The sequence below is a fragment of the Ranitomeya imitator genome, chromosome 3, assembly GCF_032444005.1.
Source record: "Ranitomeya imitator isolate aRanImi1 chromosome 3, aRanImi1.pri, whole genome shotgun sequence".
In the NCBI taxonomy this organism is placed as follows: domain Eukaryota; kingdom Metazoa; phylum Chordata; class Amphibia; order Anura; family Dendrobatidae; genus Ranitomeya; species Ranitomeya imitator.
Window position 1 is genome coordinate 130,295,349 of NC_091284.1, and position 12,382 is coordinate 130,307,730.

The window sequence follows — 12,382 nt, forward strand, 5'->3', positions numbered from 1 at the left end:
GTGAGAGAAATAATGAGGGTCTTTGTGATGAACTAGGGGTCTCATACACCCCGTATATATGTCCAGCACAGTGATGCCTGAGTGACACCCAGCCTGCTCGCATTATGTGCCGGCACATGCAGAGAGGAGGCAGCAGCAGGCAGGGAGCTGCCATCTGTCGGCCAGGCTGCAGAGGGAGTCTGGGAGCCAGCAGAACCACATTCTCAGTGAGGGGGGAGGGGAGGGGATCGCCTGCAGCTGCTCCACCCTCACTTTGTGTCAGCAGGTAGGAGCACAGCAGCAGCAGCAGCACAGTCCCCGGGGAGGGAGCTCAGTGTCCTGGGAAGAAGCGTCCTCACTGCGAGCCCGGAGCCGCGGACACAGGCTGCACACAGGGCGGCAGGAGCTGGAATCCCCCTTCTGCTCAGCGGGGATTGGCTCCGGGAGATGTGAGTGGAGCTAGAAGGGGCCTGCGCTGCGTTCGCTGAGGAGGAGGAGGCACTGGCCGGCGGCCTCATCTACCTGTGCACCTCGCCGGCTCCGCGCCGCACGCTGCCGGCATTAAGATGCTGCTGAGAGGAGCCAATGAATGACTGTGCGGTGAGCAGCGACTGAGGAGGAGTACGTGACAGCCCAGGCCATGGATGGGGGGCCCCTGCCCTGGGGGTAGCGGCGGCTGGCACTGCTGGCACGCAGGGTTCCTGGGACTGGCTATGGATGCCCGCTGCTGGCTGCAGTATGACTAGAGCCCGGCTGCAGCTGGCATCCCTCTGGCTGCTGCTTCTGGTAACTCTACAGGCGAGGCTGGCACTGACGGAGCAGGACCACCAGCAGAAAGCCCTGCTCAAGGTGTACCCTGTGAAGATGGAGCACCCAAACTTCACCGTGGAGGGGGTGTTCGCCAAGGTGGCGGATGTCAGCGGCGCTGAGGGCAAGCTGTTCCAGGTGAGTGTGACCAGAGTACCTGTCCTGGCATTTAGCGCCTGCGGCAGAGGTCCTGAGTGTGACCAGGCCTGGCAGTGCCCACGTGTCGTGGGCACAGATGTGGTGTGTGCTGCCATGTTGGCAGAGGGGAGAATAACTCTGAAGTGCAGGGAAATACCATGAAAGCCTCCGCGCATGCTGCCCGTCATTCCACCCGGAAAGGTACTTGGCATTCCATGCCCGCTGCCCATACACCTGATGGCTTCACATGGGCGACCCGGGCCGGAAATCCAGGTAATAATAATGTGTTAGTAATATTTCCTAAGAACAAGATTCCAATTGATTTTGTCTGAATGTCGGCGCCTGGTTCCCAGGTATTATCATAAGCCATAAACGCGGGGTGAAACGCCAGCGCGGCCATGGCGGCTCTGCTGGCACAGGCACTATGTACTCGTGATGTGGAGATAAGGACTTCCAGTGCCGGGTAATAATGACCTTCACGCAGCGTGGTATGAAACCTGCCATGCCAGATAGCGACAGCCTCGTGTGACACGCTCCTCATGGATTGTCAGACACTTGTGTAGGATGACACCCAAATAATCACATCTGGTTCCCCCAAAGGTTGTGTGACCTCAGCACTGAACAGGGGGCAGTGATCGCACCTCCGAAAACACCACGTTATCTCATCCTTAGTCCCCGTTCACACTGCTGCTATTTGCCTTCCATTAGTTTCTGGTTTTTTTTACAGTCTGTGCCGCCATCATAAGTCAGCTAAGACCCTTCTAGATTTTGGTGCAGCCCCCTGAGCTGCCGACATCCTAACCCCCAGATTAGTGATAGTTTAATCACATAGTGACCGGTTCTACAATGGTGTAACATCATTTTGTCTGGTTTTAAGGTTTCTGCTTGCTGTCAGTGAATAGAAACATTCTTGATTTCTTCCAGAGTCTGAAAACCCCATAAAGACCCCACACCGGTCCCAGGATAGGGCCGTCCGCTGATCTGTTCTCATTGCTGAGAGTTTAGCTTCCATGTTTATGTACATTAATATCCCCAATATTTACCATAGAACTGACAACACGGCTTTATTATCACCCCGCATCCCGGGATCCTGGTCACTTTCAGGAATCGTCACCAATAGCAGTGGGATCAGACAACGTCCCGGGACCATTTTCGGGGCTACCACAAGTAGGGTTTGTGCGCTTGTAAGACTGTGGTGTTAAAGTGCTGGTACTTCACGTTTGCTGCCACATTTAAGAAAACAGTAAGAAAGCTTCGTAAAAAACTGTGAAACTTGCGAAATTCAGTCTAATCATGAACCGGGATGTGTAAACTGGCTGAGGGTCTTCTGACCCCAAAACGACAGCCTCATATCTGCCTATGGGACTGTCGTATTTGGGTCCGGAGACCCCCGGCCAGTCCATGCATCTCAGGACCATTAATGATGGAGGTGTGAATCCGGCCCAACTCTCCCAACATAATGTGGTTTTCTGCTAGTTAGGGGCCTGTGAATGCAGTTGCCAAATGAAAGTGACCCCAAAGGTGAAGGGTCACTAATCTTAAGGACCATGTAGCGTTTGCTTCCAGGTTCAGGTTTTGGATGCAGTCTATGAAGCCAAAGCTAAGGCCACGTTCAGACATCAGACGCAAAAAAAACAGTCCACGTTTCATCAGTGTTTATGATCTGAATTGTATCAGTGATTCAGTTTGGACCATCAGATTGTCATCACTGTTCGGTCAGTGTCAGGTTTTACCATCAGAGTTTCATCAATGATTTTCTGAAAACATTTTTTTTTAAAGAAAGTTTCTCCTATTCATTTCAGTATCCGTCATGGTGCCATCACATGGACCTGTATGGTTGATATTGATCCGTGGCTCCCATCTAAAATGAACGTTTCCATGAATGTTTTGCGGACACACAGTTGACACATAGTTGACGTTTACAATGGGTATGGGTTTTTTTTTTATGTGACGGCCATACATAAAACATATATGTGAAAAACAAAAGTCTGAATGAGGCCTGGGAGTGTATTCCAAAAAAAAGAAGTCTTAAGAAATAATTCTTGAAGAGCGGTCCGACACTGTAATATGCAGCAAGGTGCACGCCGGTGATGAATGTCCAACATCTTTCAGCCAGAAATCTAGGGTATTTCTGCTATAATTTATCATGTAAACTAAAGCCAATGTGTTGGGCAGCCATAAGCCACGCTCCCTCCTGACAGCAACTTTTCAAAAAGTTAATGGACTTGGCATAAAATCACCAAAAGTCACGAAATCTTTCCGCTACGCAATTTGTGCACAAACTAGTCATTTTCTGGTAAAAAAAAAACTTCTCGATGAGTTCACCCCTCAGAGTTTTCTTCACAATCATCATCTTCTAGGATCTATTTCTGCATCTCACTGCGGACACAACACTGGTTTCTCAGATATTTTTACAAAATGTTGAAAAAAAAAATACAGCAAAAAAAGACCACACAGCATGAGAGCGCAAGTGCAAACTGCATAAAGAAAACTTAAATCTGGAAAATGTCCTTAATTTTTAGATGCTGATTATTTAGACTGTACCGGGGATGGACAAGAGCTCGTTAGATCACTACTAGAGCCGTATTGAAATGCTCCAAAAGACAGACTGATAGGGAATCTAGGTTGTGAGCCCCGATGGGGACAGTGATGATAATGTCTGTAAAGGCTGTGGAATAAATGGCGATATATAAGTGAGCAAGATAAATAAATACAAATTCATTGTTTAAATGGCCAAACTATATATATAAAAAAGTTCATAGATGGCAAGTAAAAGCAAAGCAAAATGTTAGGCCACAAGTGGAACCTACAGGGACCTAAACTGTCAGCTACAGATTTCTGGATGTATTGGCTGTTTATCAGCGCTAGCAAACAATGGCAATGTAAGGCTATGTTCACACGTTGCTTTTTTTTTTTTTTAAAGCAAAGTTTAAGCTGCTTACAAAAAACAGGTTTTGCTTAGTTTTTGTGGCTTTTCTGTCGGGGTACATTTGTCTGTTGCGCACGCTGATAAAGTTTAGTGCATAAAAAACAAATCTGATCCTACTTTATCAGGTTTTGGCGCCAAAACGCAGCAAAATCTGATACCTGCGTTTTTTGCACTACCCATTGAATGGGTGAAAAACGCTGAAAGAAGTGACAAGCTGGATTTAGCAAAACTCAGCTCTTTGACAAAAGAGTCGGGGAAAAAAAGGTGTGTGCAGAGATTTCTGAATCTCATAGACTTTGCTGGTACTGTATCTATCTATCTATCTATCTATCTATCTATCTATCTATCTATCTATCTATCTATCTATCTATCTATCTATCTATCCCGTTGAATATGGTATTGCAGGGGTGATAGGATTCAGAGATGTTTCCTGGTTCCACATTGTTTTGTATTCACATATCATTGTAAGATTTCTTTTGGGAGGTTCTCGTGGCTTCCAAATTATTTCCATTTACTTTACCTTTAGTTGCCAGTTCATTCATAATATTTAAACAGGTTCTCCATCTCTACTACTGGACTACCTTTTATTAATGGCCACAGGGTACATAAACAAACAAATCCATACTTACCACCTGGACTAACATCACTTCTCTGTGAATCCTGGGTCCCCCGCTGGTCTGTTATAAGCAATTTTACATGACCGCAGCAGCCAATCACCGGCTATGGATCAGCTGTAGCCTCCAGAATCCTGTCGGAGAACCGTGTTCTTCCACCTAGATGGAAATATGAAGGCCACAGGCGATCAGCGGACGCCGATTGGTTGCCGCAGTCATATGACATAGGTTATGTCAGGAAACCGAGATCTGAGGAGCGGCGCTGGTCTGGGAGGTAAGGAAAGATATTTGCTAGAATTTATGATGCACACGGAGACCATGAATAAGGGTTTGCCCTTTAGTGGGCATTGGACAAGCCCTTTAACTCTTTAATCACCCCACATTATTATTATTCATTTTTATAGCGCCATTTATTCCATGGCGCTTTACATGTGAAAAAAGGGGCAAATATAGACAAGTACAATAAACATGAGCAAAACAAGGCACACACAAGTACAGGAGGAGAGAGGACCCTGCCCGCGAGGGCTCACAGTCTATGGGGGATGGGTGAGGATACAGTAGGAGAGGGTAGAGCAGGTTGTGCGGCAGTTCCGTAGGTTGAGGATCAGTGCAGGTTGTAGCCTTGTCGAAAGAGGTGGGTCTTCAGGTTCTTTTCGAAAGTTTCCGTGGTAGGCGAGAGTCTGATATGTTGGGGTAGACAGTTCCAGAGTATGGGGAAAGCACGGGAGAAAATCTTGTATGCAGTTGTGGGAAGAGGAGATAAGAGGGGAGTAGAAGAGAAGATCTTGTGAGGATCGGAGGTTGCGTGTAGGTAAGTACCGGGAGACGAGGTCACATGTATGGAGGAGACAGGTTGTGGATGGCTTTGTACGTCATGGTTAGGGTTTTGAACTGGAGTCTCTGGACAACAGGAAGCCAGTGAAGAGCTTGGCAGAGGCACTTGGATACCATTCATGCCAGATTAAAGGATTTTTTTTATGTATCAGAGATAAGGTGAACATGATGGTGACAACACCGGGGTCTGCAGAGAGTACACATCTAGGTTGTTCCGACTGCTGGCATACATTACGTGGCAGCTGTCATTGGCAACCTGGCACCAGGACACTATCCTGCTCTCGTAGGTAATCATGGCTAACGGAAAGAAAGGTCACTGCATCTTTCCTGTATGGGCTACATGGTGGATTTTATCACATAACGGCAAGCCCCATACAAGCCATGTGAGCGGAAACGGCTTGCGACTTATCGTCCTTGTATTGTGATCACCACCGGCTCATTTGCCCCACTGGTGACCATTTCTTGCTGCATGGCAATTCACCTATCATAATGGGACCTATATATACATATATCTCTTTAAAGACTAAATTGGGACATTTCCTTAGTGTCCCATGAGCCCCATCGCTGTGAGAACAATACGGTACATTTACATTGTGTAAGTATAGTTTTCCCCGTACACATGACCTTGTGCGCGCTCTGTAATAAGCAGCAGAGCCCCCTGTAATCCTAGCATTCCTATAATGAGGCACAGAATAACTGATTCTACAGATTACTATAATAAAATTGCCCGCTGACTGCCAGCGCTATCATGCCACACAAGTGCCTCTTTGTTCCAGTTTGGTGATTTTATATCTTCATGTATAACATTAGGATGCATGCTCACTTTTATCATTTCTTACATTCCATCTCCTTGGCAAGTCCAGCCCCATAAAATTCAGTCTGCTGCCATCATCCAGATCACAATTTACATAAGTACTGTATATATGCGTATTCAAAGAAATGAGGTGGTTGCTGCGGTTTCGAGACTGTTTGCATAAATCAATAGTAGAATCAAATATTAGGAATATATATTTTCCGAGCTTCTTTCTCCACTTATGAGCCACTCCCCCCCCCCCCCCCCTTACACCTCTTCTTCTTAATTCATCATTCAGTCTAAAATACAGCTAAAATTCGTCCCATTTAAATAAGACGGGCTGGCAGCTCACTGAGGTATCAGATTACAGCTGCATATTGAAGTCTATGGGAAGGGGATGAAAAGGAGAGGTTTTTTTTTATTTTTACATGACCTAGGCTCCTGTCCGCCCCCTGCAATTTTGGAATCCACAGACTCATGTGAGGCTGCGGGACCCATTCGTTGTTGCATTTAAACCTTATTTTTTGCCTAGTTTTAATGTGTTTTTTTCTTGCTCCTTAATACTCTTTAATAATTTGTGCTTTATTTGTTTTTATGTTTTTTTTTCTTATATTTATCATTGTGGGCTCATTTGCTGTTACAAGATGCTTTCATCTCAACATTTTTGTGCAACTGAATGATTTTGGAGTGATTTTTATGTTTTAACTCAAATTTTGCAACATCTAAGTGAAACATGTGACTGCGCTAAAAAGTCACAAAGTGGGGATAAAGTAAAAAATAAAGAGCATGTTTGATTTTCTGCAAAATGCATGAGTCACATGTGCCATTTCAAGAAATTTGACACAAAAAAAATCAACAAATACCATAAGGCAAAGAAAAGTTACTTAAAAAAACCCCTCTGCAAATGATGAATCAGGCCCTATTTGTATATTACACTTAGTCCCAACAAAAGCTCCCCGTATGTACGTTATCGTTGCCATAGGCTCCATTCCCTTAGTGGAGGCCAAAAGGACACTATCAGGCTGTTATATGTGGGCACACTGTTATACCGCACAGGAAAGCGCTACATACAGAGGACCGCTGCTAAAAAGCATGCCGTGCTATGGGTTTTTATGGTGGACGGATGCGATGGCCACTGTTGTGTATATACTTAAACACTAGTTTAGCCTTTAAGTGGTTGTTCTCTTTCAGAAAATGTTATTATAAAGGGAAAAGGTTGTGTACCCAGCTTCACGTCAGGTTATTATAAAGAAAACAGTCCAGTACGTCCATAGAGGTTTCCGAATCTCTTTCCACCTTGGTGCAATAAGGAGGAGCAGTAGCCTATGGTGGTGTCCGTACTGGGGGCTTCCCAACAGAGACTCCATTGTAGATGCTGATGCTTTTGAGTAGAAAAATATCACTAGTTTTCATCTGGACACTGTTAGGTAGGTCCATCGGTGCCTGTGTTTTGATTACACAGGATAGGTAATATAGGATAGCTGGGGTGTAGCTGCTGGGGCCCCCACCAATTGTAAGGACAGGGAACCCATGTGTGAATGGACCAATAGCGCCACGTGCGGCTACTGCTCCATTCCCTTCTATGAAACAGATGGCTCAGCTACGTCCTCATTGCCATGTAGATGAATGGAGTAGTGGTCACCATGCAGGCTACTGCTCCATGCACACAGGAGACTTTGGATCCCAGCGGTTGCACCATCAGCGCTCAGACATTTATCGCTTAAAGTAAGTTCATGGCCCCCAATGCAAAACCTCTAACAGCGGACCCCAGCTGTCTCAGGTCTTTAATAGTATTGGTCTTCTTATATGGCCAAAGAGACCTCTTGGGACTCCCTAGATTCCAGAGCTACAAACGCTGTAGTTACGCTCTGATCACCTATCTTCTGGCAAAGTAATGTAATTAGTGGGAAGACCTATTTGTGGGATCGTCTGAGGATCCTAATGGTGTTGTCTAAGCTACTGGCGGACACAGACAGAAGAGGCGCCCGTGCAAGAACACTATATGGGCCCTTTGCAGTCCAATAGCTCATCTTGATGCACAATTCCACCTATGTTAAAGGTGTAAATGGGCCCCCTTACCCCTTGGACCCCTGCGTGACTGTACAGATTCCACCATTGTGTCCACCCTGGACTGAACACTTAGGATTAATTTACTCCTATTTGGTAGCCTATTATGTATAACAAATGATTCAAAGTTCAGATAAATGATGTGTCAGTGGCAAACGCTATACAGGATTGTGCAAGGGGCTTTATATATATATATATATATATATATATATATATATATATATATATATATACTAGATTGTGGCCCGATTCTAACGCATCGGGTATTCTAGAATATGCATGTCCCCGTAGTATATGGACAATGATGATTCCAGAATTCGCGGCAGACTGTGCCCGTCACTGATTGGTCGAGGCAACCTTTATGCCATCATCGTCACCATGGCAACCATTATGACATCTACGTCGATACTGTGCCCGTCGCTGATTGGTCGAGGCGAATTCGCGGCAGACTGTGCCCGTCGCTGATTGGTCGAGGCAACCTTTATGACATCATCGTCGCCATGCTGTGCCCGTCTCTGATCAGAGACGCAGGATTTCCAGGACAGACAGACAGACAGGGTAACGCATCGGGTATTCTAGAATATACATGTCCCTGTAGTGTATGGACAATGATGATTCCAGAATTCGCGGCAGACCGTGCCCGTCGCTGATTGGTCGAGGCAACCTTTATGACATCATTGTCGCCATGGCAACCATTATGACATCTACGTCGATACTGTGCCCGTTGCTGATTGGTCGAGGCCTGGTGGCCTCGACCAATCAGACGCGGGATGTCTACGTCCTTTATGACATCATCGTCGCTGTGCCCGTCGCTGATTGGTCGAGGCCTGGCGGCCTCGACCAGAGACGCGGGTTTCTACGTCGATACTGTGCCCGTCGCTGATTGGTCGAGGCCTGGCGGCCTCGACCAATCAGAGACGCGGGATTTCCAGGACAGACAGACAGAAAGACAGACAGAAAAACCCTTAGACAATTATATATATAGATATATATATATATCCCTCCTATTGAGAAATAGTGGGAAGCTGCGATCTATACAAATGGATGAACTTTGGCCGCTTCTCTCTAGTTATGGATATTTTTAATTGTGGGGAATTATTCTGAATTTCCATCTATATATTCTATTGCTGCCATCTTTTAAGACCCTTTTATTTCCTCGCTGTGGTGTATGTAGGTGATACTAAGGCTACTTTCACACTAGCGTATGCTAGTTTCCCATCGCAATGCGTCGGGGAGAGATTCCGACGCTAGCGTTTAACGCACTGCACAATGGAGGCAGCGGATGCATTTCTCCGGCGCATCCGCTGCCCCATTGTAAGGTGCGGGGAGGTGGGGGCGGAGTTCCGGCCGCGCATGCGTGGTCGGAAAAAGCGGTCCGTCAGGAGCAAAAAACGTTACATGTAGCGTTTTTTGCTCCGATGGTCCGCAGAAGCACGACGCATCCGTCGCACGACGGATGCGACGTGTGGCAATCCGTCGCAATGCGTCGTCAATACAAGTCTATGGGGAAAAAACGCATCCTGCGAGCACTTTTGCAGGATGTGTTTTTTCTGCAAAACGACGCATTGTGACGGATTGCAGTTAACGCTAGTGTGAAAGTAGCCTAACTCATAATAACATTTAAAAAAAAAAAGTGCATTATTTATCCTATGGGACTGCCAGTGAGCGCCAGTACAGCGTTTGGCTTTTTCTGGCACTTCCATAGTGAATGAATGGAGCAGTGGCGGCACACATGTGAGACCATTGCTCTATTCCAACAGGGCATTTCAGAGCCCCATTCGTGGGATCCATGGGGGGTCTATGCTTTCCATCCCCCACCGATCCACACATTATCCTGAGGATAGCTTTTAATGATAGGAACACCCCTTTAATCCTGATTGTGAATACAATACTTGCAAAATCCCAAGCACATAAGATAAATGGCCCAAATGAAGAAATAGCATTACATAAAATGTAAGAAGAGCTGAAGTGTAAAGCATGGATTTAAAGCGGAAGAATCTCTGTTAATATAGGAAGTGGATATCTGACAACTTCAGACGTCCGATAGACCAAGATGGATAAATTCCAGGAGTCATGGAGCCAATGCATCTTGAAATTGCAAACCAATTATTAAATTTTTTTTTTTTTTTATGGCTAGTATGCCTCTGACAACCCATGTGTGAACAAGGCGAACAAAAAAAATGACCGTCAGTGAACCGTGTAGCAGAAAATAGTGTAATATCAGGAGGCACCTTGTATAAGGCAGCTCGCCGTGGTGGCATTCGTCAGCCATATTTCACACTTGGTGAGGTTTGCGGGAACCTTAATGACTTGCAGCCCTGTGTTGTGCGTACACGCAGGCATTGTTCCTGGCAGAGAGCGGTGCGGCGGCAGCAGCGGGCGCGTATTCCTGCCTGGCATGAGGACTTGGCTGTGGGAGAGGGAGCAGGTGGGTTGTAAGGAAGAGCGCTCGCTCTGTTATTGAAATGCAGGCTTTTTATTATGTCATTAATGTTACAACATACAAGAACCGGGGAACTTCTCATTATCCAACTCAAGGCTTCCGACCAGCGCCATTGCCAAAGAAAACAGATCTGTGCTGCGAGCAAGACGTTTTTTTCAGGCATACATTTTTATGGTGTTTTTAAAGTGCTTATTGAAGAAAGGAAAGTTTTGTGAGGACATATGTTTACATTTTCAATTTCCCCTCTTTATGTGTCATTTTAGAAGTGTCATATTCTCCAGGATATGGAATAATGGAGAAGGGCATGGAGTCAGAAACCTGATTATGGGGATCATCACTTATGTTTTTGGACAGGTTCATTACGCATTTTAAATAGTCTCTGGAATAGAGAAATAGAGGTCTGAACATTGGGAACCGTAATGGCATCCAGAGACGAGTGTAATTGTCCTCATGCACATATTAGGCTACTTTCACACTAGTGTCATATGACGCACGTCGCAATGCTTCGTTTTGCTGAAAAAACGCATCCTGCAAAGTTGTTTGCAGGATGCGTTTTTTTCTCCATAGGCGTGTATTAGCGATGCATTGCGACACGTCGCAACCGTCGTGCGACGGTTGCGTCGTGTTGTGGCGGACCGTCGGCACCAAAAAACTTTGCTTGTAACGTTTTTTGGTGCGTTGTGTCCGCCATTTCCGACCGCGCATGCGCGGCCGGAACTCCTCCCCCTCCTCCCCGGAGCTCACAATGGGGCAGCGGATGCGTTGTAAAACTGCATCCGCTGCCCCCGTTGTGCTGCGCTTTCACAGCATGCGTCGGTACGTCGACACGACGCATTACGTCGTACGACGCTAGTGTGAAAGTAGTCTTAGAATTGTTCTACTGTAATATACAAAATAATGTGCAATAGTAGCCTCCACATACAACAAGTGTATCCACAGAGGCCCCTAAGCAGATACCAATCCTTCAGTATAGAAGATAAAAAAAATGGAGGCAGCACACCAGTTCAAAGTGGAAAAGTCCTAATTAATAGGCAAAAACTCCCTTTTTCTTGATTATTGCATAACCCTTTTCTGTGGTCTTCCAATACATTTACTCCTGAGAGCAGCAACTGTCAGATGACCGCCAGTCGGCTATATACAAGCTAATTGGCAGTTGTTTAATAGCTAGAGTTTATTGAATGACCATTAGGGTTCACGCACACAAGCATATAACATGGCATGAGAGAACAATCTCAGCATGTGTGGGTGCATGTGGAACAACGGACTGCACTTGGATGTCATCAGAGTGCAGTCCAAGTATCGTGGACGCCGGAATGGAAAAGATGGAGATATTATTTTCTCCGTTTTCTCCACACCTGTGCTGTGATTCTGTCATGTGCGAGGATCTGAGTACTGTGTGACCCCGGCCTTAATCTGATCATTTTGCGTGCATAGGACATCATTGTTATTGGGTGACACACAGGGTGATGTGCTGATGATAATGGTTTTTCGCTTGTATGGCGATTGCCAGCAAGTTTACACAAGCCAGTAATCAGCCCACAAGTGTTCCTACTAATGCGAGCTCCCGATTATAAGTGGTCTCTACATTGACTAGACTGTCTCCCTTACAGCCAGGGATGACCTGTGCAGCTTGATCACCCTTGTATTAGATAGCCCTTGATAATTGACCCCGGGTTTTGGTCATTACATTTAATTTTACAACAAAGTCGCCCATGTAGCCCTCAGCATAAAGATAATAACCATTTATCTTCCAGGAACACAGATTACAAGATCAAAGC

The 12,382-nt window shown here is 45.9% G+C and overlaps 1 protein-coding gene across 2 annotated transcripts in view; it reads left to right on the plus strand.

Annotated features, from left to right (window-relative positions):
• Nucleotides 1–255: 255 nt before the first annotated feature.
• RNF43 (ring finger protein 43) overlaps nt 256–12,382 on the plus strand; it is a 65,496-nt gene continuing 53,369 nt past the window's right edge. The window contains exon 1 of one of the 2 annotated variants that reach the window (XM_069761452.1): nt 256–924. In XM_069761452.1, coding sequence (XP_069617553.1) covers nt 697–924 — 228 coding nt within the window. In that variant the 5' untranslated portion in view covers nt 256–696. The remainder of the gene's footprint in view (nt 925–12,382) is intronic. The other variant, XM_069761451.1, reaches the window with a different exon arrangement.